This window comes from Takifugu rubripes, chromosome 3 (assembly GCF_901000725.2).
Source record: "Takifugu rubripes chromosome 3, fTakRub1.2, whole genome shotgun sequence".
Lineage (NCBI taxonomy): Eukaryota > Metazoa > Chordata > Actinopteri > Tetraodontiformes > Tetraodontidae > Takifugu > Takifugu rubripes.
In genome coordinates, this window is record NC_042287.1 from 16682338 (window position 1) to 16709959 (window position 27622).

The following is a 27622-nucleotide window of genomic DNA, read 5'->3' on the forward strand; positions in this document are numbered from 1 at the left end:
GTTTCTTTTGCCATCACAGATGATCTAAAGGTTCACCGTAAATACTGACATAAAATCTCATAAAATCTTAATAAAGGGAGACTGGAAGAGAAGAGTCTTCCGAGATTAAAAACATCTTGATTTTATAAATACATCAACACAATATTATGCAGAATATTAATAGTGATTGTAATATGGGACAATATAATCTGACTGTGATTGAGTTGGAAAAATAGCAAAGTTTACTTCCCAAAATCCATTTTTCTGTTTTTTCTTATACTGCGATTCATTACCGGTTTAATTTCTTCTTTCATATATAGTGAAACTAATTTGATATTCTAGTTTTGTGACAATAGCTCCACCACATGACTCTCTGATAAAACCAGGCCTCGCTGTGGCCTCCCAGGTCTTCACCCCCTCTTCAGAGAGCCAGGTTCAGAAGGCCTCACGAGCCACCACGTAGCTCTGGTAGGGGTGACCCAGCAGCCTCTCCACCTCTGCCTTGGGCACCACCCAGCACTTGCCTGCGTGGTGTTTTCGAACGCTGTCTTTCAGCGTCTTGTCCTGCAAAGTGACCGGCATGTGCTGGGAGCCCCAGCGCAGCATCCCGCGGGCTGAGGCCGCACGCTGGTGGGCGCCTTCATCCACGGGATCCTCCACCACAGTCACACTGATGTCGGCGTGCTGAAACTGGCCTGCAGACATACAGGACAGCAGCGGCGAGGAGTGAACACCAGTTCTTCCTTCAAACTACGGACAATTACGCAATTATACCTGGCTAAATTACCACATTAACAACACAATATGGGCACAGTCAGTCGATGCTGACCCCTGAGGCCGTACCGAGGAGACCTTGTGTGGAGGCAGACAGTCCTCTTCCATCTGTGATGTAGAAACCAAGGTGAGCCTTCTGCAAGTAGGTGGGGAGTTGGTATTCGTGGAAGAGGATCAGAAACTGGACGTCCTTGGCCAACTCAACCCAGCAGCTCCGATGGTTGTCAACGGTAACGGTTACTCCCTGCCTCCTCACTGATCCCTGCTGATTGATGGGAAGGATGTCCCTCCCCTCCCCTTCCACCACCACAGCGTCCAGGGAGAGCGTGATTGAGATGTCCCCGGGACCGCCTGTGTCTGTAGAAATTGTGAGAAGGTCGAAGTATGTCCGGGAACGTTCCTCCACACCGTTCTTGGGAGGAGCCCCCATTAGGTGGCCGTCCACAATGATCCCTTCGAAGGACAGAAAAACATTTAACAAACTGATCCAAGTCAGGAATGTAGCCCAAGGAACACAGGTGTACCTCTATCAGGGTCCTCCAGCAGTCTGAGAACATCATTGGCTCTTCCATCTACAGTGAAGCACATGTTCTCATGCAGCTTCCCCAACGACACCACAAAATGAGGATCTCCGTCAACTAGAGGAGGCAACAATAACCATCGTCATGTGATTTTAAAAAAGATTCTTGACACGGTGATGTTTGGAAATGAAAACAAAGTAAGTTCTCCACCTGATGAGGAGAAGAGCCGGACCGTGCCCGTTCTGGATAAAGGTTCTGCAAACACAAGAACAGTCCACTTCACTCCCCAGCACTGGAACCAGTGACAGAACTACACAGGTACTGGAAACAACAGAATTCAAATACATACCAAAGGATTCCATGTCCGCAGTGTCATCCCCTGAAAGTGCAAACATTTCCATAAAATCTCAGGAAAATCTAAATTAAAGACCTGAAGGAATGTTTAAAATCCTTAGCCGCAAAGTCAGAGTCTCCCTAAAACTCCTGATCTAGAAAACACATGAAAACTTACAGGTGTCATAGTTGAGGTCATAGTCATAGTCGTAGGTGGCATCAACATCTGCAAACATCAGGAGTTCAACTCGCATCCAGCTGTTCGTGATGAACAAACATTAATGCGACACTCACCTTCTGCAAGGTCTAAATCTGTGAGGAACAGAAAAACAAACAGGTGAAGAAGAATTCCCGAGTCATGTAACAACCGTCCTTAATTCAAGACAATAAAGGAACTCGGTCACCTTTTCTCTGAATGAACGTCGAGACGTCTAGTGGAGAAATACGGAAAAACAAGTTGGGAATTAAAGACGCTTTAATGAGCGGCGGCTTTTACCAGGAAAAAAGTTCAAGTTCCTTTAAAATTATATATAAATTATATACGTATAGCTTTTATTGGAGCTGCTTTTCCATGATTGAATCAATAAATACTCTAAATACTAAATCTGGAGTGTGAAACCTACCCAGAATGCCGGCTGCCTCCCACAGGTTTGGCTCATCTGTTACACCGGGCATGGGGGCAAAGGTCGCCGTCACAAAAGAGGCAACGCCTGGGGCCAATTCTAAGTGTGTATCATTGTGCTCCGTGGCTGGAACTGGAGCTGGGGTGGGAAGGGCGGGTGAAGATGGGAGCGCTGGTGGAGCTACAACAGTTTCAGGCTGTGGAAGCTCTGGAGCAGATGTGACGCTGTTGTCAACCTGTGGTGCTGCTGTTGACCCCACCGGACCCAGCTGTGGGGTAAGGGGTCGCCCATACTGGGTGACGGTGTCGGTTCTGGCTGTATTGAGTGAAGGTGAGGTGAAGGGGGCTGTTAAGGGGGGCGAGGGAGAGGTTGTTTTCAAGGCAGTGGAGAGTTTTCCTGGGGCTGGAGCCGATGCTGTTTTTAGAGAATTAATCAGGGAGGTGGGAATCTTACCTCCAGCAGGAGGGGGGGCAGTTTTGGAATGCTGGGTGGTGCCTGGCTTTTTACCACCGAATGGTGCTGGGGGGCTTTTAACAGAACTGGGACTTGAGGTTGTTGTGGTTCTTCTGGGAGGTGGAACGGCTGCTTTTGTTTTAGTTGGCGGTGCCCGAGGAGGATCGGGCTTCCCTTTGGGCGGCGAGCCGGGTTTCTTTCCAACACCAACAGCAGATGCTTTGGTGGTAGCGGTAGTTGTTGCAGTCGTGGTTATCGTGGCTGCGGCGGCGGTGGTGGCAGAGTCAACTTCATCCAGTTCTGGTTGAACCACAACCAAAGAAGTAACCGGGGTCACAAAGTTATATCTGAGTGAGAGGTTAGTGGCTTTGTCCACCAGGAGCCTCTGAGTTGCCGGGTCAGTCGTGTTCAGTTTGGCCTGGAGCAGCTCTTTGATGGTAAAATAGGCCCAGAGACGATGCACAACGTTTGGGATTCCTTCTAGGTTGGCTAAACAGTCCAAAGAATCAACGCTCCCATTGCCTTCAGTCTGGGAAGTCAACACACGGTTCTCCATCTTGACTCGCTGCCTGGAGTCCGTGGCAGACATTGAAATCTTTAAATCTTTCACGCCGGGTTTGACCTTCCCAGCCACCACCAGCTCAGAACCTTGGAAGTAGTTTGGGAAGAGGGAGCGAGTGACGTCAAAAGCCTGATCATCCAGATATGACAGCTGGACGTCAGACAACAAAGGACTTGCTACTTCGTCATAGAAGCCCTTCAGCTGCAAAGCAGCGTCCGCATCCTCGTACACCATCCGAGCAACGCCCCGGTTATCCAGAGCCAGCCGTTTCAGGAGCAGGAAGTCTGCATCGTCCCCAAAGGCGAGGCCGAACAGAGAGGCTGAGCCCAAAGCCTTCCTGGCGTTAGTCAGGATGGTGTCACCAGCTGTTTCCCCAATGGTTGCCTCCCCATCAGTGAGGAAAATTACCAGAGGAACACGGTGGGACGCGAGGTGTCTGGAGGAGGACGGAGGGTTGATGAGCTGGGCAGCTGAGAGTAGAGCTGCATTGATATTGGTCCCTGATGGGGAAGAAAGGGGAAACTGATACAATGGCTCAAAATATGTTCTCCCCCAACGCCCATGAACAGAGACGCAGTCATGCAGGTTGTGTTCCGTCATTGAACTCACATCCTTCTGCAATAATCCTCCTCACAAACTCTTTGGCGTCTCGCACGTTCTGTCTGGTTGCTCTCACCGTTCGCCCTCTCTTCCAAGTGTGTACTTGGTCTGAGAAGGTGATAATGTTGAAGTGGTCTCCCTCTCTGAGGTCAGCAAGAATGGTGCTCATGGCCTGTTTGGTCTACTGACAGGAAGGATTAGGACGAGTGCCAGATGTCACTCTGTGTTGCAGAATGTAGCAGATGCAAAACTAAAGCCGGTCAAATCCCGTTCTACATTACCTGTTTGATCTTAGTCCCTATCATTGAGCCGCTGACATCAATGACAAATATGACGTCTTTGGGTACCACGGGGAGCCCTTTTGGTGCAAAATAATGGACAAAATATCCATCGTGCACCTGAAAGCAGACCAAAATACAAGGTGGCTGTTTCGTAATTCACCTTTACAGCCGTTCTTTCTTTAAAAAAGGCTTGTTCTCACCTGAACTTCGCCCATGAGGTCTCTGAGTGCCACATCATACTGGATCATGAAGTCAGCATGGACACCTTTAGGGGAGACGCTGCTCTGCTGCTGCAGAGACGGACTGTAGTGAACCCGAGCGCAGCAGGGGTTCTGCTCAACCCGAGTGGAGGCCGGGGCTTCTGTGTCACCTGCAGGAAAGGTGCACGGGAGTGCCACAGCAGTCATGGGAGCCAATTATGACATCTTAAACTACAGTCATTGCTGGAGTTTTACCTTGAGCAGTGCTGGACAGGAGGCGGCTTGTTTTGAGAGGAAGCACTTTGACGAAACTAAGGCCCGTCTGTTCTGTTATACTGACATCTAATGTAAGGTTCTGCACAAGCTGCCCAGGCCTCAGACCCAGACTGAGCTCATAACGGCCCAGTCGTCGTGGTAACAGCTCCTCGTAGGTCAGGCAGAACAACATCTGAGCTCCGGCGGGGACGCTCACAGCAACACGGAACTTTTCCGTCTCCCTCTCTCTGGAAGACAACAGAACCTGGTGAAAGCTCCTCGTCAGAGCTCTGAATGCAGGAGAACACGTGCAAAACTGGAATCATTCTTCATGCAAAACGCTTGTAGGAAAGCCTTTTGCTAACTTCGTAGCCACAAGGCCAGCTGCTCGTCCTCGCTTCTTCGCAGCATCATAAATCTTCCTGGCAGCAGCTCTTTCCTTCACCTGAGCCACATACACCTTAGAACCGGAGGTACTGGTGGGGAAAAGAGGAGAAATAGTTATTTGTCTTCTTTGTTTTAAAAGCAGTCACAGAGTGCAAATGTTTATTTGCATGTGCCGCTTATGGCTATGTGGTGGTAGTAGGTAAAAATAGGGGTAATAGGGGTCATTAGCAGGTTGGGTGGGGAAGAAAAAGAGCAATTTCCCTTGAAAAACAGCGCAAATGGAGAGAGATCACACAGCCTGGTGACGCCCGGGGAGTGCCACGGCAGGCTACACCCGGCAAAATCCCAACCAAAACCGCGGCTCAAAAGCAGGATCCAGCTCACACAGAGCATTTCGTGAGCTTCAGTGACCACTGATGCCATGTGACAAGGTGCAAAATTCAGGTCAAGTCCATTGAACAAATATGTCTGCAGAGAAAAAAACCCATCAAGGGCCGGCTAACATAAACATGCAGGCTTGAAACGGCTCTTGTTTAAGGGACAGAGCAGGAAAACACGAGGATCGGAGCGGAAAAATGGAGGCGCTTGTATTTGAAGGCGCGGTGAGGAGGGGGTGCAGGAATGACCGGAGCACAGAACACACAGTTCTCAGTTTCAAAATGCCAAAGAAGTAATGCAACACATTAGCCGCAACCTTTCCCCTGAAAACAAGAGCAGTGTGAGCACTTATGCTTCTGAAACATGTGTAACCTCCTAACTAACACTTCCATATGAAAAAGTGTGTGTGTGTGTGTGTGTGTGTGTGTGTGTGTGTGTGTGTGTGTGTGTGTGTGTGTGTGGTTTCGAAACTGGCAGGGTGCCAGGGTAAACTGCCATTTTCTCTATTAACTTTCTGACTTCCATTCACAAAGCCAGTATTCATCAGGTTGCGGGTTCTCCCTCCTCCTGACCTGCTTCACTTAGCAAATCCTGCTCAAGGGTCAGTGTTTGACGTGCAATGTTGACTTGTTTGTTTTGCTTATATTTAGCAGTTTAAAGAAAAGCCAACTTCGTGTCCCATCTGGGCCAAACCTGGACCAGAATCTTTCTAAAATGCCTTTAAAGTTTTATTTAACGTCTATAACTGACACCAACACATCGTTCCTTATGTCACATACATCTTTTAGAAGAACATCCCTGAAAGGTCAGTCTGTTGGTGAAGCTCTTCAGGAAGCTGCTGCAGCCTCACAGTCTGCAGACCTGAACCTTTAGCTCGTCCCTGGCTTTCATGGACCGGGCCAGAGGTCATCAGACGTGACCTTTTGCAGGTCGTTAATGTCACCTTGGTCAAGGTGTGAATGGATGTTGAATCATCTGGGCCGACCTCTCAGGAGATGCAGGCATCAGATCCTTGCTGTCTGAGATCAGAAGGTCAGAAGGAACATTGCCCAGTAAACGTTTCCTCTAGAGGTGCCCTCATCATGAAAGGAAGCTCATTAACTTCTGTCTAATGGGAGGACGTGTTTGTCCACTGCTTCTCCACCCGACCGTTCATGACGGACATGATGGTCCATTTTGTTGAGAAATAAAGTGTATGTTGGGAACATGGGGGACAGAATAGGTCTGACTCACATGGTGAAGTTGGAGATGAAAGCTGTGGAGGGCAGATCCACCTCAAAAGCAGCTTCTTTGGTGACGGAGAGCTGGTTCCACACTGAACTCTGGACGGTGGTCACGGCGTAGCGGGACACCACCGAACACCTCACGTGGTAGTCGGTCACCTTCAGCTAGTGAGAGTTTCAAATGGACACGTGATATCAGAGCTGGAGGCGAATTCTGAGGTCTGATTAGAGCGGCGGCGTCACGGAGCTTCCTGGTAGACAAACCTCTCCAAGGTTATCTATCTGTATCTACCCGTGAGCAGCTTTTAACAGAGGACACATCCAGGCGAGCATCGTCGGTGGCTGAGCTGCCCACCTTTGAATTCTAGTTTTATTTTTACGCATTTTTTGGCAGTGAAGCCTTCCTATGAGGGAACCCTCTGGTTTGTGACCACTCCACAGATGTTGCGTCTGATGCTGTCAAATGCTGCTCATGAAGTCCAGAAGCAACATTTCGGACAGTTTCAATGACAGCAAACACTCAAACTCACCGCTGGTTTTGTTGCTTTGCTCTCACGTTTGATCCTCTGGAACAGAAACGAGACATGAGGGCAACAAGACATTCCCTTATAGATAAGTATAGGGTACAGTATAGCTTCACACATACAGTAAGTAGATAGAACATTGTCCTCAGTGACGTCAGTGAGATCTTAATGTGATCTCTTTCCTTTTCCAACACCATTTATTCGTGCTACACCTCTATTTTCTTCCCCATTCTGCCGAGCTGAGGGTCGGTCAAGCTGTTGCCTAAAAGGTCCAATGAATCAAAGTCATTCATGGAGGGAGGGGAAGTGAGACTAGAAACAAATGCTTCCAGTGTAGCTGAGCCTCACAAGTGCTATTTTGCTGTCAGGAGTTGAAGCCCTGCTTTAGGAAAAATATCAATAACAGTAAATCGAAATCTACGTTCTTGCTTGTTGTTCTGGGGACTTGTTGCTGAAGTTCCTCTTTTTCTAAAATTCTTTTCTTATCAATTTTACACATTCATACATTAAAAGTTCCTGATGCAAGACTGAACTACACAGTTTAGTTTGGGACAGGAAGAAAGGAAAAGAACATCTTAGCATAATTCCTAATTAACGAATCCCAGCCGAAGGTAAAGGGAAAAGAGGAAAAACGTACCTGCAGCAGATTATTACTGTTGAGCTTCGCTTCGTAGTTGCTGCCAAATCCCTCTCGTACACAACAAGTGAAGACAACTACAATCCAGAGAGCTTTGAGGTTCATCATGTCTGTGATACCGGAATAACGGCAACAGCAATAACAATAATAGCACTTTTAATTCCAAGGTGAAGTCAGCTGGTGGAAGGACTGATGGCAGCAGCAGCTCAAAATCTCACATTTTCCGTGCGTGATTTGTCTCCCGCTGCCTCAGCTCCCCTCCGAGTCCCTCCAGGTCCAGAAATATGTGAGGATTGTGAGTGGAGACGCAAACGTGAGAGTCAAACTCAGCCTGGAAGTTGCGTGCGCTCCGTGGATTTGCAGAGGGCAGCTCCCAGCGTGCGCTCACGCACAGCTGCTGCACCAGAAACGAGGGGTTTGTTAACCCCTGCTGGGCTTTACCCCCTCACCCCCCCAATCTTTGAGAGTGTTCAGAGAAGGTCTATTTGTCCCTAAATTTGAGTTTAGATCATGTTTGACCCATTATTGTCTAAACGAACCAGAACCTTTAGAGTTCAGCTGTCTTTCCTCATCAAATCTTGCGAATGAGACGTGTTGGGGGACTTATTTTACACACAGTGTGTCTCTATTGCTGTTGTCCCCCTCTCAGGTTGGACCACATCTGTGTCCCATTGTTTTGTTTATTAGGTGCTGTCCATGGTTCTGATCCACACCTCCGTTATCTGCACATGAGGATTCAACTGCGGCTTCCTAAAGATTCTACTCTATGAGAAGCATCAGTTTTCAGGGTTATGAGGTCACCACTGAGTCTCCGACTGACCTGAAGGGTTTTTGGAATAACTGGAGAAAATCCGCATCGGCAACTTTTTCTGTATTTGGTTTGCTCTGCTGTTTTACAATAAGATCAAAAAAAGAGAAAATATTCTGAAGAAATTTCTGTTTAAAATCAGGAGTTAAATACATTACATTTTCATCACTTGCACAAACATTACTTTAGAAAATCTCAGCTCTTCATCTTACAACACATTTTCTCAGCTTTAACACACATTTATGCTCTAAATCTGTGTAAACAATGTGCAGAATTCTGAGTAAAACAGCTGTAGTCAGATAAGACACAGGAATATTTCACACGCACATGTTAAAAACAGTCTCCTGCAGTTTCACCTTTACGCCGCTGCTGTTTTCACCTCCATCACATTTCACTGCTGCGCCTGTCTGCATGTAGAAACAGTAATGTAACGATGGTCATCACTCAGATGTGCTCCGGAACCGTCTGGAGGGCGTCTTCAGGGTTTCTATTTATGTCAACATTCTGCAAGGACAAGAAAATAAAGGGCAAAAGCCCTTTTCAGCCACAAGCATCCTGCAATACTAATGCAGAGTCATTCTGGGCACGTTTGCACTGTCCAGTGTTGATAAAATTAGGTGTAATTTTTAAAAATGCATGAAGAGACAAATGAAGCAGGTCATGGATGTAAAGGTATAATAAATTCTAATTAGTTAGAACTTCGAGCTCTATTGAACTTTAAAACGGATTTTTAAATATGGGTTTATGTCGCCACCTGCTGGCTATATAGTAATTACATAAAAGATGCCACATTAATATGGATTTATGTCGCCACCTGCTGGCATATATAGTAATTACACAAAAGCTGCCACATTCCGCCCTTTGAATGTGAGAATCTATTCTATTACTGACCCCACCTGTGTCAGATAAAGTTGTTTCATTTTCTAATTTAACCTCAATGGTCAACACTCTGAGTCAACAATTCAATAATATGACCTTTAAGAGCTGGCTGATAGTTACAAAGTTCCTGTGGAAACGTACCACTGGCTTTTCTCTGTGTGTGTTCACGGCTTCAATATTGAGGAAAAATGGCTCAACCTTACAGCCTGCATTTGAGGAGAGAGAAACACACTTAAAGAAATGGAAAATTATAGGCTACATTTCTTATTACAACTATTAAATCTACCATATGCCACCGGTGTTAGTTTGAGCACTGTGTGAAGGGGGCACCGCAGGTAAGGCAGCTCATCTGTGGAGGTGAACGGTTATTGTTATTAACATGAAACCACACGTGTCAAAGGTTTGGAGGCAGATTCTCTGTACCTGCAGGCTTGTCCAGGAAGTAGGCCAGCAGGCAGCGCATGATAGCCTGGTGGCAGATAACCAGCACGTTTTCCTGCCTTTCCAGCTCCATGATCACTGGCTCCAGACGATGGACGAGGTCCTCATAAGACTGAACAGAGGTGAGACGATCATTCAGACACTCTGTCAGGTTGCATCCAGAATGACGAAGGTCTGTTTTGTTCTAATCCTGATGTTGTTTATAGGTGCTTTCAGCCTTTACCTGAACTCAAACTGGACAGTGTTTCATGCCTTCTTACCTCCCCTTTGGGGTAACGGTAACGATACTTGTCCTGGTCTCTCAGTGCAAACTCTTCTGGGAAGTTCTCCTGAATCTCCTCGTAGGTCAGTTCTTCACAAACGCCCTAAATTTGACGACACAGTAGAAGAAAAGCTCTGCCGGGTAACCATGAAAGTTCAGATGAAGGCTAGAACTATCAGAAACCCACAGCATCGATCTCATTGAGGGCCTTCCACTGTTCGTACTGAACTCCCAGAGACTGTGCAGTTTGGATGGTCCTCTTCATGTGGCTCGTCCACACCTTCAGGTCACGGATGTTCTGACCTTGGATGAAGGTCGCCAAGGCATTTGCATACTGGCAGAACAGTTGAAAAGAAACGAAAACTGCTTTTAAATGATTCAATTGGGAGATTAAATGGTTGCAGGACATGTGTGCATACGTGTGTGTGAGAGCGTGTGTGTGTGTGTGTGTGTGTGCACCTTCTGTCCACGAGGCGAGAGGCCCGAGTCTCCACCAATGCGGCCCAACAGGTTGAGCTCGCTCTCTCCGTGGCGGCTCAGGTAGATGGACCTGGCGGTGACGTGGATGTTCATGAGGTAGTAAACGATCCTGCTTTGAATGTGGTCCTGCACTCGGTTCACCAGGTATCTGCTGCCCACATTGAAGATCTTGATGTAGGAGAGCTTCCTGTCATGACAATATTAGGAAAAGGGTCATAAGTGGAATGCCCCTATAATAAGGCCTGTATATTTCCAGGACGGTGTTGGTGCTACCTGTCTCTCTCATCATCTATAGGCATGTAGCTGGATTTATAGCACTCGATCCGCTGGATGAAATCCTCCATGGCCTCCTCAACGTCGCGATCTGCGTAATCCGGACTCCCAGATTTAACTTGCTGGGGAAAAAATGCACAACTGGGCCATAAATTCCAGGTAATTAGAGGCTTATAAGCGTCCTGCTGCGATGCTCCTCACCCTGATGTTCTCTGCGATGATTTCCGGGTCATCACAGATTGATTCCACAAAGAAAACCTGCACACAAGCAGTCGTTTAAACAGAGATCTGGTGCGCGTTTGAGATCCCGATTGAAGGAATTGGCCAGAACATTCCCGAGGTTGCTCACTTTGTAGCCCCTCTCTTTTGCAAAGGTGAGGATGATTGTCCGCCTCTCTCGGGTGGTGTTGGTAGCATCGAACACCTGCAGGAGACGGACAGAGGTGATGGGACGGGTTCTACCCTGGTGACTGTTGAACATGGCCAGATCAGCAGGAATCCTGGATGTCTGTTTACTCACAGCCACTTGTCCCTGCTCCTTGGTGAAGTAGGCGGCGACGTCTTTGAGGGCGGCAGCTGCACAGGCCCTGAGGGAGAGGTGACACTGTCTGACCTCCAAACACAGCAGATATTTTAATCACATTTCCGTCTGGGGCTCTAATGCCGCCAGGACTAGTTACAGGTTCCTGGGCGGGTTCTTGTCTTACTTGCGGATCCTCATGGCCCCCTCGTTATCAGGTTTAAAGAACTCAAAGTTCTCGTAGATCTTGACGGCCTCCCGGCGGTACTGGCCCACGTTGAACACTGTTTGGATATGAGCAACAAAAGCTTAATTCAAGCTTTTCCTCTGACAAGGACACACTGGAGCTGCAGGAACTGACTTTTTGTGGGCACGCCGATCCAGTTCAGGTAACGGGTGAGCTTCTTGGAGATGTAGGTCTTCCCTCGGGCTGGCAGGCCCACCATCACAATCATCGTGGGAGAGTTACAGAACTGAGGAACTGATGCTGAGACAAACACAGGAGCACAAACACACGCTTACTGTTGACACGCAGCTGGAAAAATGTGGATTTTAGGGATGAATATGTTATCTTTAGCTCTTCAGGGACACATGCTGGGTCACTTAATCTCTCCTAAGAGTGACACAATGAGCACAGAGACCCAGATCAAGTATCGGACACGGAGCGAAGAGTCAGTGGTGGATGCAAGGTTTCATGTTCTGAACGGAAATATGTTGAAGCGTTGAACACGCAGAGACCAGAAATCAAACAGAAACACTTGAACTAGATCTCCTTAGTCCTCATTCAGCCTGGTGTTCTGCACCATATGGCTGAGGGAACACGGCCCTCCTAATCTGTCTGTGTCTGAACTCTTCCCTGAGAGAAGGTTCAAGTTAACGCTGCACATTCTCCCCACGACGCTACGCTTGATATGCAGTCTGCTGCATCAGAACTCGTGAAAGGATCCCAAACCGGTACTGTAGTGCACACCGGAACCACAGTGGCTTTTGCTTCTGTCAGTGAGAGCTGACGCATGCGAGTCTGGGATCGATCATCAAAAGAAATGAATGGTCACATATTCTAAGCTTCAGTGACCATTTTTTTTTTTAAATTGCTAATTTCTTACCCAGCCATGGTGACTCAGTGGTTGCATGTTTCTCTGTCTGAGGGGGTCACGAATGCCAGTCATTTATAACGCAGACTGCCCAGTCACTCGTCTGTCTGCCTATACAAGGACTGGGACAGTGGTAACCTCCAGGCTGTTCCATCGTGAATGGAGTTCGCTGCGTCAGCAGAATGCTGAAAGGACCACGTCAGACGCAGCACAGAGAGCCTGGCGTGTCTCCTCTGGCTGTCGTCCACGGCTGACTCGCCTGTCTCTCAGACACCGACTGAAACAAACGCTACAGCGTCTAGCTACGGACAGCGGGACAGAGTGTCCCCGTCTGTGCTGCACTTACATCCTCTCCTGCAGTTCAAGTTGCAGCCCATCCATGGCACCCAGATCTTGAGCAGCGGGGTCTGGGTGAGGCATTTCTGGTCTATGGATGTGTTGACGGTGAGAGCCATGAGCCTTAGATGCCAGAGCGAGCTCTACTGCACTGATTAGCTGCTGCTGCTCAGCTGACTGTTGCCAAGGACCTGCAAACATGAGCCGGAAGGAGGATGTTCTGCCTCTCCATCTGTTTATTGGGTTATCAGGCCTGAATGCAGCTACCAGAATCACTACGGTGACATCAAAGAACATCCAAATCCACCTTGTGCACGTGGTGGTGCAACAGCTGTTGCCCCAGAGTCGCTGGATCACGTGATCTTCTTCTTTTCTTTTTTTTTTTTAAACCGACCATGTTGTTACCCTTTCGTTCCACTAGATGGCAGAAAAACCCGGATCTTTTTGGTATATAGAGATACCACAGAGGCAGCTCTTTTAGCAGTGCATGAGAATCCAATACAGGCATATTTAACTGATTATTATATGTGATTTTTTTTTAATTGCCCTACAATCACCCTGAAATGGCTACTTTGTTTTTGCTTTATTTTCTTATGTCCTTATCTGCTTGTCCCAGGTTGGAATCATGCAGGCAGCAGCCACATTCTACCAGAGCCTTTTGGCGACTGCAAAAGGTTGGCTAAAGATCCATGTCTGTGTTTTGGGCAGGCCTGGGGAAGAGCACGCTAGCACACAATGGTGTTTTTGTTGTGCATTCTTATCGTCTACTTTCACTTGATAGACTGTGCTCACTTGTTTAAATAATGGATAAACAGATTTTAAACTGTAAATATGATTTTCAGTGTAATCTTGTGCAGGAGTAGCATGTAGAAATAAGAATAAAAGAACGTTCCACTGTGTTCAACTGCTCATCAGTTGGATCACTCGGCTCTCAGAATCTCCAGAGATTCGTCATTATTTTTAGAAACCTGCACTTGTGCAGCTGCGACACTCAACAAGGCAGTTTGTTTTTTTGGCATCAGAAGACGTTGAGTTATTTCTGCCCTCATCTCTGTGTTGCATTAGAAGAACCTTTGCTGCGTGGTTGCTCAGGCATGCTTTGTTGGTCTCACCTGCACTGTCACACCTGCGGAGTCTCACGCGCTCCAGCTGAGGAAGCTCCATGTTATACTCCAGTGAGGTAGCCAGCAACACAGCGCTGGAGACTGTGGCCAGTGAAAACAAGTAATGCTCTTTTTAAAGAAACTACACCCCCACTAAAGAGCTCTTGACTGCCCACCACACTCAGCTCCTATCTTTTCATGACACATGGACATATGATAGTACCACACAGGGCTTGTCCTTTACTGTGTGCCAGGGCCAGAGTTCACAACTTACACAGCAGCACTCAGAGGGCGTGTGCAAGTGCAAAGGTCATTAGACAACTGCTTGCTGTCGCACATTTGGACATGATGGTATATAACATGAAATTATAAGATATGACAGGATTTATGTGGGGATTGATCACTGCTGGGTTGCAGATTTGGGAATGCTGCCACATGATGAATGTGTTGTTCGCATGTGTCATTTTATGTATTGACAAGTTCAGCATTATAAAATCCATAGGTAGTGTCTTACTCCTTTCTCCTGCAGTAAAAGCTGCTACTGGACTGGTCAGCGGAGCCAGACCCAGTAACAGACCAGTAACACCAGTCATCCGGAAATGGGATTCAAAGTAAATCCGAGTTCTGGGTGGAGAGTCTGTCTTCATTAACAGGCACTTGCCACTAGAGGGCAGCGTGCACTCTGGTCGGCTGCTTATATTAATTAGTAATCCAGTTAAAAACGTTAAAACAGTTAAAACGTCTTTTGTGTTTCTCACGTATAGATTTCTATTTGATGGAAACATGTACGTCACTTTTTAATTTTTTCTTTTTCTTCTTTATGTTTGCTGCCTTTCATTGTTCTGCACGTGGAAGTGGTCATCAGTCGGTGCTGAAGAGAATTGTGTTGTACCATGTTTCTGTTTTCATTTAGGAGTACTTTAGAATTTAGGAATAGTAGAATCATTAGCAAGTGTAATAAAGATCAGTGACCCTTCTGTGACATGATTGTGGTTTAGACAGTTGTAATCGCAGGAGCCAGTCAGGCTGAAGGTGATAAACAGATATTGTAAAAATGGACAGCATGGTGGTCCTGATAAGCTCATCTGCAGGAAGAAGGTGAACTTTGACCTGGTCATTTGGGAAACAATGGAGAACAAGAACTGTGTCAGCAACCAATGGAACGGGAAGAAGAAGACGAGGTCATCCAAGAAGAAAGACTGGATTGGACTGGATTAGCATCAGTAATTTACATATGTGTTTCTATAAAAGACTGGGTCAAGGGATAGTTAGGTTGTCAGACTTCATGCCCTGACAATTGACTCTGTTATTGTAGGGTTATGAACTGGCCCGGAGCTCTGTAATATTTGTATCTTGAATTGGTTCTATTTGCCAAATACATTTGGAAATTGGCATTTTTCTTCTTGAAGTCTTCATTCAGAGAACACGTGGATCAGCAGTGACACACGAGAGGTATTGCGACCCAACAGTGCAAAGGGTTCACAGGAGACCTTCTACCCACGTCACCAGATAAGTTACACATGAACTTGCTTTTGAGTGAACCTGATAATTTTCACTCCCACTCACGATTGTCCAGGAGAGGAGGAAGAGGGTCCAAGGTGAGGATCAATTTCACACTCATCTGACTGGCATAAGGGGTGTAAATGCTAACAAGGCTCAAATATTATGAACAAAAAACACTTATTCTAAAACTAATCATGACATAGAGTAATCATATTAGAATTAGAACATAATGACATTAATTCAGTTATTTTAAGAGCCTGTTTTCCAAATGCTAATCAAGATGTAAATTAAAAAAGATGATTTGTAAAATACCAAAACCCATTATTTAAATTCACATTATACAAACATCACAAAATCTTGAAATGCATCATAACTGAGTGCAAAGACAGAAGCAAATTAAAACTGAACAGGTTTTAAAGTATTGCTGCACAACCCTGTTTTGGATCTGAGGAAATCACTGTTGACCGTTTTCCACTGAATTATTTCCTGTTTTTGCTTCATGTAGTTTCCCAGGAATTCACCATCCTGTTTCCACTGGGAATTTCTTTATTAGCTTTAGTCTGAAATATTTGAGAGACAAAACCTTCATGGAGCCACTCTGTCAGATAGATCTCCACCACGAGACTCAGGAGAAGTTTGAGAACTCAGCATGACTCTGCATTATTAGTGGGAGAAAAGTCCTGTGGACTCTTCAAAGCAGTCAAAGATCAAAGATCCACAGTGTTACAGGCTTGAATATTGATCCTTATTGATTATCCTGATACACAGACCATCTCATGAATGGTTTAAATGGACGAAACTGAGCTTTCAAGTTTTTTATGTCTACACACTCATATTGAGTCAGATTTTTGTCCTACAGAAGTTCTCCAAACTGATTTGTCTGCACCTCTTTTGATTTAAAAACATACTTTAAAAATGAAACCTGCCAAGACTGAACACCTTATCTCTGGATTCAGTTTGCCAAACCTTTTCTATTCTGAACACAATCTAAACTTCAAGAAGTGTTGCAGTCAGGGTTTAGGACAGGTTTAGTGAGCATTTATTGATTTTATCCTATTTGGAGCCTATGATGGCCTATGTGGTGTCATGAGGAACGTTTCCACTGCAGAACTTTGGAGTCATTTTACCAGCCAGGAACACCAAGTCTCTGCTCCAGGGGACCCCTGAAAAACTCCTAGGTGGGGCTTGAGGTTTGCTCGGCGCTGATTGGATGTGGCGCCATGAGAAATCATCTTTTCTTTTCTGGAACTTTCTCAAGTTCTTCTTCGCCTCTTGTTCACGGACACAGAGCTGCAGCAACCACCTCAGCCTCAGCTTCAACCCCAACCCTCAACCCTTCCATGTTCACCTCCTTCCTTCGTTGTTGTTTTCATGGTTGTGTTTTAGTCAGTTGTTTTTGAAACCCATCCATCCATCCATTCTCTGCCGCTTATCCGGGGTCGGGTCGCGGGGGCAGCAGCCTAAGGAGAGAAGCCCAGACTTCCCTCTCCCCAGCTACCTCCTCCAGCTCATCCGGAGGGATCCCCAGGTGTTCCCAGGCCAGTCGAGAGACATAGTCTCTCCAACGTGTCCTGGGTCTCCCCGGGGGTCTCCTACCGGAGGGACATGCCCTGAACACCTCACCAGGGAGGCGTCCAGGGGGCATCCTGACTAGATGCCCAAGCCACCCCATCTGGCTCCTCTCAACGCGGAGGAGCAGCGACTCTACTCCGAGCTCCTCCCGGATGGCAGAGCTTCTCACCCTATCTCTAAGGGAGAGCCCAGCCACCCTACGGAGGAAGCTCATTTCAGCCGCTTGTACCCGTGATCTTGTTCTTTCGGTCATTACCCAAAGCTCATGACCATAGGTGAGGGTAGGAACGAAGATCGACCGGTAAATCGAGAGCTTCGCCTTTCGGCTCAGCTCTCTCTTCACCACAACGGACCGGTGCAGAGTCCGCATTACTGTGGACGCCGCACCGATCCGCCTGTCGATCTCCCGCTCCATTCTTCCCTCACTCGTGAACAACTCCTCCACTTGGGGCAGGATCTCCTCCTTTACCCGGAGAAGGCACTCCACCTTTTTCCGGTTGAGAACCATGGCCTCGGATTTGGAGGTGCTGATTCTCATCCCAGCCGCTTCACAGGCGGCGGCGAACCGATCCAGTGATAGTTGGAGGTCACGGGCCGATGAAGCCAACAGGACCACATCATCCGCAAAAAGCAGAGACGCGATCCTGAGGTCACCAAACTGGATCCCCTCAACACCATGACTGCACCTAGAAATTCTGTCCATAAAAATTATGAACAGAATTGGTGACAAAGGGCAGCCCTGGCGAGGTTTTTGAAACCCCGAAGCCAAATCTCCTGCTTCACCTGTGTTTCACCTCTATCATCTTCCACTGGGTCTAAAATGGAAAAGAAAAAAAGCATTTCTATGCAGATGATTCCAAAATCTACATTTAAGTTGATTCCTGTACTTTTTCATATTTCCAACTTTTAGTATCAGTGGGTTCAGCCAACCAGCTACTTTTGTAAGTCCCTCCTAATCTATGGAAGCAGCTTCCTCTCAGCTGGACCAGGCCCCACCTTCACAATTCTCCCCTGCACAATCTTTAAAAATGAAATGAACCAAAGCTGAAAGAATAAAATGAAGGGTTGATTTCTGGGATATTGATGGTGATGCTGAAGGTATTTACCAGGCTCATGTGTCTGTTGATCTGCGTCTCCACAGATGGCTTCATATCCAGTCCTGACCTTCCTGGTGTTCTTCTCAGCAGCTCTGTCCTCCACCTGTGATGGAGGAAAAGTGCTTGTTTACCCTCTAGATGGGAGCCACTGGCTGAACATGAAAATCCTCTTGGAGCTGCTTCACTCTCGGGGCCATGAAATAACGGTCATACGTTCATCCACCAGCTGGTACATTTCTGAAGTCTCGCCCTACTACACCTCCATCACCATCGCCCAGGACCACTCACATCACATCGAGAGTCAAGACTTCATGACCTCTTTCTTAAAGAGGTCAATAGAGATTCGGCGGAGAGAAGGTTCACTCTGGGCTTTTTTTGAATTTTATCAAAACCTTTTCAATATGTTAGAAGAAAGTCAGCAAGACGTGGCCAAGATGGTCATCGACATCTTTGAGAATGAGACGCTAATTATGAAGCTAAAGAAAACTGAATACGATTTCATGCTGTTGGATCCTGCATTTCCAGGTGGAGTGTTGTTAGCGCACTATCTCCAGCTTCCAACGGTGCTCAGTGCTCGCTGGGCTTTCAGCGGCGAGGCACACTCTATCATCGCACCTTCTCCGCTCTCCTACGTTCCCCAGGTGTTGTCTTACAACTCTGATACAATGGACTTTTTTCAGAGAATGAAAAATGTCATCTCTCATATGATGTTGATCTACATGCACTACTTTGTTGTAAATCCCCCTTACCAAGCAGTGTGTGACAAATATTTTGGTGCCGATGTCAACGTCATGTCTCTCATGCAGGGAGCTGATCTCTGGTTAATAAGAACTGATTTTATATTCGAGTTTCCTCGTCCTACCATGCCCAATGTGGTCTACATCGGAGGGTTTCAGGGCAAACCTTCTAAGCCTCTTCCAGCAGATTTAGAGGATTTTATGCAGAGCTCTGGTGAGCACGGGGTGGTCGTCATGTCACTGGGGACTCTGCTGGGCGATCTTGGCCCTGAGTTATCAGAGATCATTGCATCAGCGTTTGCCAACCTTCCTCAGAAGGTGGTGTGGAGACACATTGGAGAAAGACCCACCAGCCTGGGAAACAACACCATGCTGGTTAAATGGCTGCCTCAAAATGATATCTTAGGTCACCCGAAAACCAAACTTTTTATGTCGCATGGGGGCACTAACGGTATTTATGAGGCCATCTACCATGGGGTCCCGATCCTGGGCCTTCCTCTCATCTTTGACCAGATTGATAATTTTGTACGCATGAAGGCGCGGGGGGCTGCTGAGATGGTCGATGTCACAACGTTGGATGTTGAGTCTCTGACCAATACTCTGAAGAATATTCTCGATCCTACGAAGGCATACAAAGAGAAAATACAGAAGCTGTCACAGCTTCACCATGACAAACCAATGAAACCCATAGACAGCGCCCTCTTCTGGATGGAGTTTGTCATGAGGCACAAGGGCGCCTCACACCTGCGTACAGAGTCCTACAAGTTACCGTGGTACGCCTATCACTGTCTGGACGTGATGGCCGTCTTCGCAGCCTATGGCTTGATACTCATGTCATTAGTTTGGGTCTCCTGCCGATGTGTCATCAGAGCTGTCATTAGAGCGACAAAATCACCAGCAAAATCTAAGAAAGAATAAAGGTTAATATTTGTCTATAACTGACAAATCAAGGTTTTCCCCTCGTGAATTACAAGTGTTAAAAAGCCATCAGTCAGTCCTTTGATTAGGAAGAACGATACACACACTTGTTCACAGCGGGGAGTGATTTACTTTTTAAAAACATACAAATTAGGTAAAATGTGGATGTAAAGAAGTCAGCAGTGAAGGTGGTGCATTAGGCTTGTTATTGTAGGTCAAACATTCCTTTGGTAATGTGATGACGAGCCTGACGACAGGAACAAATCTGAGTGGAGGGAAAGAAGCCTGATTACGAGCTCTCAGCAGGGTGCCTCAGCTCACTCAGGGACACGGTTATACATTGACTTCTGTTTTAGCTGATGTTTGACAACTCTGGACATTCAGGGGGGTTCTGGCCAGAGGGTGAAATCACAGAGTCTGAGGTAAGAAGACGTTTTAGTTTGTGCTCAGTTTTTAGATGTTTATAATGTAATAAAATCCCGTTGAGCAGTTTTCCTCTCTAGCAGAACCAGCTGCTGTTTACTTTCCACTTGGCATCGTTTAACTGCTGCAGCTAACCTGCTGTAGAAAGGCTCTGATTCATGCATTTCCTCTGTGTGTCCTATCACCTTTGTCTGATTAAAAACCACTATGACGTGTTCTTTTTCTTGTTTACTTCCATTTCCTCATTTATTTTGTTTTTCTTCCTTCTCTTCATCCTCGTAGTTGTGACTGTGACATACGTTAAAGATATGAAGCTAATCTACCATTCATAGACAAATAACATGATTTAACAGGTTCTCATTTAGTCTTAGTACATGATTTGTTGTCTTACCCTTGTTAAACATAATATTTTATCAATATTCTGTGTGAACTGCAAGTCATGCCGTGCATTGCATTTATGTGTTTGCGTTAGGACTCTGAACGCACCTTTGGAAAAGAAAAACAACCTTTGAATTAAAAGCAAAGACGATGTTAATGTTATTCACACGAGCTGGTGCTGCTGGTAAATCATCATTACAATAATACAAACTGGTTTCTGCTGCACACAGGAGAAACCTTTGAGACATGACGAGGTGGGGGAGTTGGGGGTGAGGAGGTGGAGGGTGAGGGTGGGCTTGAATGGAGGGATTCAATTACCGCATATATTTTAAGACAGTTTCAGATCACGGAACTGGTCAGAATATAAATACCATGCCGTGAGTGTAGATATGACTTCATTTCACTGTGTAGTTCTTGTTTCTGTCTGCTATTTTGTATTGTGCATTTTGTAAACCTTGCGAAGCTCTTCCTCATTTTTTACTTTGCCTTGCTAATTTATCTGAAGAGCTCAGTAATGAGACCTACCGAAGGCACAGACGTTATGTTGTGTCGCTGAAGCCATTGGTGCACTTTATTTACGTTTGATTTACAAATGACTCTGTGAAAAACAGTGTGGTTGATCTTCTCCAGGATATGTAGACAGGAAGTAGATGTCCGGGTCTGAAGCTTATTTCAGGTTCTCGCGTCTAGCGCTCACTTCCCTGATTGTTATCGCAGTCTCACAGATGCATCATTCAATTCTTCCTCTCATGCACTTCATAGTAGTCTGCCTTCAGTTCAGTTGCTCTTGCTTCATTTGTCTTTATTCCTTTAATGACATCATTCCCAATGTCTCGAGTTTTGTGTTCCACCAATGCTTTTCTCAAAACTCATGAAACTCTGCGTTGTTAGTCTGATTTTGAGTCCAACCTCTTCGTGGACCTTCAGGTCCTGACACGGGAACATCTCTATTTTGTTCTCTTTAGGTTAACGGGGATAAAGTAAACTTCCTGTGAACAAGGAAGCCAATCATCTTGGCTCCGCACATGCACGGCTCAGTATTATATCACTGCTGCTTACCACCAGAGATTTGCCCATAAGATTTCCAGGTACCTGACCGCTCTCAGTACCCTCCGGGGCCCGTATGAGTGTCTTCACCTCCAATTTCGCCTTACTAATGCCACAGTTGCCTTTCAGTAAATGTTGGAGGGCACCCTTCCCGGCATGAGGGATAAATGCTGTTCTCCATATCTTGAAATTTCATGACTATATAGAGGATCTGAAAGGGGTAGTGGGAACATGGCATCAGATTCCAAGGAAGTGTCAGCTCATACATAGGTTGCCTGCATTCAGATAGAGACCTGGAAACATGTGGGAGAATAACTCACAGAGCATCCTAATGAGTCCAACCAGAGACCCAATAAAGGTATTAACATCACATCCAAAAGAAAAGTCACAAAATCTGGCCTGACAAACCTGTCCAGTGAGAGTCATCTTTGCATACCCAGATTTTATTTTGACCTTTGTGATAAATACTGACACATCCAATAAATATCTGGTGTCTGAGCTCTATCAGCAGGGCTGTAAACAACGTATCATTACTTATGGTTTCAGAACACATCTGATTATCAGATTTGCCATCTACACTCGAGGCAAGCTCGAGGTTCTAGCTTTGATTCCGGGGTTATCTCTACTATGCACCTACGTTCACTGTGTACTTCTGATTTAAGCAAAGCCAAACTCAGCATTGTGGGACATCGCTGGGTGGGTCAGTCAGCAGAGTTCCACTTCACCACAAAATAATAAACAAGACAAATGACTATGTCCGCTGATACACTGTCAAGGTATCCATTAAAGCTCCAGGGTCACATAGAGGACTACACTGAAACTCTACCCCAATGTAATTTCCACCATATCAATCAATCAATCAACCAACCAATCAATCAATCGATCAACCGATCAATAAATCAATCAATCAAAATGGTCTCTAGGCGCTTTCCAGAATCCCAGGGCCTGACCCCCAACAAGCAACAGTGGCAAAGAAAAACTCCTCTTTAACAGGAGGAAACCTTGAGCAGGACCAGGCTCATGTAGGGGGACCCTCCTGCTGATGGCTGGCTGGGTAGAGAGAGAGGAGAAGGGGGGAGGACAGGTAGAGGAGAGAATAGGCAGAGATCAATGAAATACATTAACTATATTAATTATAATAAACTGCCAGTAAATCTGAGTGGGTCAGCAGGGTCGGAGGTAGGGGCAGGAAAACTACACAAGAAATAACATCACTGATCTACTTTGTGAGGAGGAGAGGAGAGCCTTGACCTCAGTTTTTCCTGAATTAAGGACAAGGAAATTTGAAGACATCCAAGACTTTTTGTCAGTTCTAAAGCTTCACTAACGTCTCTGTCTCCTCTGGTTTAATGGATAAATATAGCTGAGTGTCATCAGCATAACAATGAAAATTTATTCCATGCTGCTGAATAATGTTTTCTAAGTGGAGCATTTACAAGGTGAAAAGGATTGGTCCAGGTGAAGAAACTTGTGGAACTCCATGTCTAACCCTACTGTATGAAGAGGGAATGCCGTGGACATGAGCAAACTGGTATCTATCTGATCTATCAGCTGCACTGAGGTCCAACAGAACCAGCAGAGAAACCAGTCCATGATCTAAAGCTCTAAGAAGATCATTAGTAACTTAGCCAGGGGAAGAAAGCTGTAGGGGGAAAGAACGTGCCATGGATGGCTGCACCTCTCGGGGTGACAATGATCCACCTGTGACCGTTCCCACCTTCACCCCAGACGACTTTAGAGTTGCCCAGGAAGAGGATGCTTCCGTCTGTAAGGTCATGACATCGAGGAGGAGAGGACAGAATCTGCATGATAAAGAAAAAGACAAATAGCAGCCAAAACAAGGAGACTGGTATCTGAGCAGAAGACAACCAGCAGGTCCTTCCCAGTAAACTGAGGCCAACTGTGCCAAATACCTACATCACAACATGGGTCATGTCAGAGTTGATAAAGCAATCCACCTGGTGAGACGAGGGTCAAATAGAAGACTATGTGATCCAGTGATCAGGTATTTAACAGAAAGGACCCACTATCCCAGAAAAACCACCAGTGGGTTCATTCCTAACTGGTGTCCCATTTGAGCTTATTTCTGTGGAAAACCTCCACCTAGAGACAAGGGGAGGAGGCTTGGTAGACCATCTTTCCCACTTCACACAAGTGACCCGTCTAAAAACACATCAGCCAAAACTGCGGCTAACATAGAACTTGACCCACGTTGACTGACCTGAAAGACACTGACTAACCCCAACAGACACTACACAGGCCAGGCAGGTGACCTTTCTCAGACTCTAGAATGACCATTGTTTGCTGGTTTAGTTCGAGATGTCCAGAGACCTCTTAAATCAGGGCTGTAGAGGGTCCAGAAAGATTTACGTAGCAAACGTGCACGCCACGTGTATTTCATCATCACAATTGTGGATGTGGAATCTTATTTGACGGCCTTGTCTGTAGATGTGAGGGATCAAGGAACATTATAATCTTGGCCCCATAAACGCAGGCACAGCTCAATATTAGATCACTGGTGGCTGAACAAGCCTTATTGACAGTGTCCTGGTCCTCGTGGTTCACAGGTAACTATTATTTCCACACTCTAGCTGTTGCTGAAAAATAACTGACTGTGAAAGAAGCGTTTAGTGACAATTTGAGTTGATTCAATGTAAGTGTGGATGAGTATTTTTGGTGTATGTGAATGTTATAGCAGTTCATGTATGTTTGATAAAGCAAATGTATTAAACACAATTGTGTTATTGTATTTTAAGTATTTCTGATATGTTCAGTATTCATTTTTTGCTGGCTTAGCAAGCAATAGTAACGTGTCCTGGTCAGTGTCCGGACTAAACCTTAGCCATAGTAACGTGTCCTAGTTAGTGTCCGGACTAAACCTTAGCCATAGTAACGTGTCTTGGTCAGTGTCCGGACTAAAACTCAGCCATAGTAACGTGTCGTAGTCAGTGTCCGGACTAAACCTGTTCGAAACAGACTCAATGTTTACTGTTTTGTAGTCATTGGACACACAGTGTTTAATAATAATTATAATCATAATATTTGCCTCTTCTTGGCAGTGATGGCTTCATATCCAGTCCTGACCTTCCTGGTGTTCTTCTCAGCAGCTCTGTCCTCCACCTGTGATGGAGGAAAAGTGCTTGTTTACCCTGTAGATGGGAGCCACTGGCTGAACATGAAAATCCTCTTGGAGCTGCTTCACTCTCGGGGCCATGAAATAACGGTCATACGTTCGTCCACCAGCTGGTACATTTCTGAAGTCTCGCCCTACTACACCTCCATCACCATCGCCCAGGACCACTCACATCACATCGAGAGTCAAGACTTCATGACCTCTTTCTTAAAGAGGTCAATGGAGATCCGGCGGAGAGAAGGTTCACTCTGGGCTTTTATTGAATTTTATCAAAACCTTTTCAATATGTTAGAGGAAAGCCAGCAAGACGTGGCCAAGATGGTCATCAACATCTTTGAGAATGAGACGCTAATTATGAAGCTAAAGAAAACTGAATACGATTTCATGCTGTTGGATCCTGCATTTCCAGGTGGAGTGTTGTTAGCGCACTATCTCCAGCTTCCAACGGTGCTCAGTGCTCGCTGGGCTTTCAGCGGCGAGGCACACTTCGCCATCGCACCTTCTCCGCTCTCCTACGTTCCCCAGTTGTTGTCTTACAACTCTGATACAATGGACTTTTTTCAGAGAATGAAAAATGTCATCTCTCATATGATGTTGGTCTACATGCACTACTTTGTTGTAAATCCCCCTTACCAAGCAGTGTGTGACAAATATTTTGGTCCCGATGTCGACGTCATGTCTCTCATGCAGGGAGCTGATCTGTGGTTAATAAGAACTGATTTTATATTCGAGTTTCCTCGTCCTACCATGCCCAATGTGGTCTACATCGGAGGGTTTCAGGGCAAACCTTCTAAGCCTCTTCCAGCAGATTTAGAGGATTTTATGCAGAGTTCTGGTGAGCACGGGGTGGTCGTCATGTCACTGGGGACTCTGCTGGGCGATCTTGGCCCTGAGTTATCAGAGATCATTGCATCAGCGTTTGCCAACCTTCCTCAGAAGGTGGTGTGGAGACACATCGGAGAAAGACCCACCAGTCTGGGAAACAACACCATGCTGGTTAAATGGCTGCCTCAAAATGATATCTTAGGTCACCCGAAAACCAAACTTTTTATGTCGCATGGGGGCACTAACGGTATTTATGAGGCCATCTACCATGGGGTCCCGATCCTGGGCCTTCCTCTCATCTTTGGCCAGATTGATAATTTTGTACGCATGAAGGCGCGGGGGGCTGCTGAGATGGTCGATGTCACAACGTTGGATGTTGAGTCTCTGACCAATACTCTGAAGAATATTCTCGATCCTACGAAGGCATACAAAGAGAAAATACAGAAGCTGTCACAACTTCACCATGACAAACCAATGAAACCCACAGACAGTGCCCTCTTCTGGATGGAGTTTGTCATGAGGCACAAGGGCGCCTCACACCTGCGTACAGAGTCCTACAAGTTACCGTGGTACGCCTATCACTGTCTGGACGTGATGGCCGTCTTCGCAGCCTGTGGCTTGATACTGATGTCATTATTTTGGGTCTCCTGCCGATGTGTCATCAGAGCTGTCATTAGAGCGACAAAATCACCAGCAAAATCTAAGAAAGAATAAAGGTTAATATTTGTCTATAACTGACAAATCAAGGTTTTCCCCTCGTGAATTACAAGTATTAAAAAGCCGTCAGTCTGTCCTTTGATTAGGAAGAACGATAGACACACTTGTTCACAGCGGGGAGTGATTTACTTTTTAAAAACATACAAATTAGGTAAAATGTGGATGTAAAGAAGTCAGCAGTGAAGGTGGTGCATTAGGCTTGTTATTGTAGCAAAATCTAAGAAAGAATAGATCAATGATAAATTTAGGTTGTCGCCTACAGTTTAGGATTACGGTAGAAATCATGATAAAGGGACAGAGAGGTAGATGTGAATCCTATATCAGAAAGAAGAGCACCAGTTTAGTTGGTGTGTGGGCTTGGGTTTACCAGTTCATAGAGAAAACCAAGAGAGACACTTGTGTTTGTACCATCAAATTTTTAAAATGTTTTATGATAATATGTATGTAATATGTACATCTAACATCTGTCTGAATTGATATCTCTGTTAATAGAGGTCTTCAAAGAAAACGCTTCCTTGTTGCCTTCTGTTTTACACTAATTTTTCTCTTGACATTGTGTAAATCCTTTTGTCAGAACTGAACCAAGAAAGACATGAGGCAGTTACCCACTCGTGTTTCCCCATCAGAACTTTTTACACCTACAAAATGTGTGCAAATGTTTAATCTGATATGTCCACAAAGGTTCTCATTCACCAGGTCATAGTAATCCATTCAGGTCATGTGGACACTCAGCTGGACTGTCCAGTTGGCTCCCAATGGATTACTATAACCTGCATGGATGAGAACCTTCAGGTCAAGTACCCTTAGACTGGTACAGGAGAGGAGGGGAATGTCCTTTAGTGTCTCTCAACAGTCCACTTGACTCTCTGCTGGACCTTACTCTTGGAAGATGCTTATCAAGCTGCCATTCTTATCTTGCTCTTCCTTCAAGGACATGCAATGATGATCTCAGTACTATCATAGCTGAATCTGAAAGACATGAGTCTCTGAATAAAACATGTTGTGGTTGAGCCATGCCTCTTTGGTTGGACTGATACAACAGGAATGAGTAGGATACACACAAGTATGTTTGCTAGTAGAATGATGTTTTTGACACTATATATGTGGTAAACATGAGGACGCACACACACATACATGCTACTTCCCTCACCTATGGTCAGGTACGTTGGGTTGCGAATGAAATAACAAGATGGATGATACAGGTGGATGAAGAAGGTTTCCTCTGCACAGTGGTAGGACGCTCCCTTAGAGATAGGGTGAGGAGCTCTAACGCTTGGGACGAGCTCGTAGTGGAACCGTTGCACATCAAGAGGAGCATTTGAATCAGGTGCCTCCTGGATGCCTGT

The 27622-nt window shown here is 45.9% G+C and overlaps 3 protein-coding genes and 1 pseudogene across 6 annotated transcripts; 2 read left to right on the top strand and 2 right to left on the bottom strand.

Annotated features, from left to right (window-relative positions):
* Positions 1–101: 101 nt before the first annotated feature.
* On the bottom strand, positions 102–8093 carry LOC101071499 (inter-alpha-trypsin inhibitor heavy chain H6-like). 3 transcript variants are annotated; one of them, XM_011602822.2, is made up of 18 exons: positions 7949–8093; positions 7731–7840; positions 7100–7135; positions 6580–6734; positions 4947–5057; positions 4582–4829; positions 4327–4496; positions 4127–4243; positions 3855–4026; positions 2231–3745; positions 2012–2038; positions 1902–1919; positions 1786–1833; positions 1624–1653; positions 1485–1529; positions 1278–1391; positions 823–1206; positions 102–674 (listed from the first exon to the last, which is right to left on the bottom strand). In XM_011602822.2, the coding sequence occupies exons 2-18, from the start codon at positions 7836–7838 to the stop codon at positions 415–417; spliced, it is 3558 nt and encodes a 1185-aa protein (XP_011601124.2). In that variant the 5' UTR covers positions 7839–7840; positions 7949–8093; the 3' UTR covers positions 102–414. The 3 variants fall into 3 exon arrangements, with proteins under 3 accessions (XP_011601124.2, XP_011601123.2, XP_029689477.1); XM_011602821.2 differs by having other exon boundaries at positions 7731–8093; XM_029833617.1 differs by lacking the exons at positions 7731–7840; positions 7949–8093 and adding an exon at positions 7216–7375.
* Positions 8094–8652: 559 nt separating this feature from the next.
* LOC115249212 (6-phosphofructo-2-kinase/fructose-2,6-bisphosphatase-like) lies at positions 8653–14127 on the bottom strand. 2 transcript variants are annotated; one of them, XM_029834163.1, is made up of 15 exons: positions 13936–14079; positions 12834–13014; positions 11755–11880; positions 11581–11677; positions 11394–11460; positions 11223–11297; positions 11075–11131; positions 10874–10995; positions 10580–10787; positions 10308–10454; positions 10119–10223; positions 9841–9970; positions 9704–9766; positions 9559–9623; positions 8653–9042 (listed from the first exon to the last, which is right to left on the bottom strand). In XM_029834163.1, the coding sequence occupies exons 2-15, from the start codon at positions 12940–12942 to the stop codon at positions 8983–8985; spliced, it is 1431 nt and encodes a 476-aa protein (XP_029690023.1). In that variant the 5' UTR covers positions 12943–13014; positions 13936–14079; the 3' UTR covers positions 8653–8982. The 2 variants fall into 2 exon arrangements, with proteins under 2 accessions (XP_029690023.1, XP_029690024.1); XM_029834164.1 differs by lacking the exon at positions 12834–13014 and having other exon boundaries at positions 13936–14127.
* A 1135-nt stretch (positions 14128–15262) lies between these two features.
* Positions 15263–20713, top strand: LOC115249213 (UDP-glucuronosyltransferase 2B31-like). The gene is made up of 2 exons (XM_029834165.1): positions 15263–15524; positions 18143–20713. The coding sequence occupies exons 1-2, from the start codon at positions 15447–15449 to the stop codon at positions 19751–19753; spliced, it is 1689 nt and encodes a 562-aa protein (XP_029690025.1). The 5' UTR covers positions 15263–15446; the 3' UTR covers positions 19754–20713.
* On the top strand, positions 20037–27286 carry LOC115249215 (UDP-glucuronosyltransferase 2B31 pseudogene; annotated as a pseudogene).
* Positions 27287–27622: the final 336 nt, after the last annotated feature.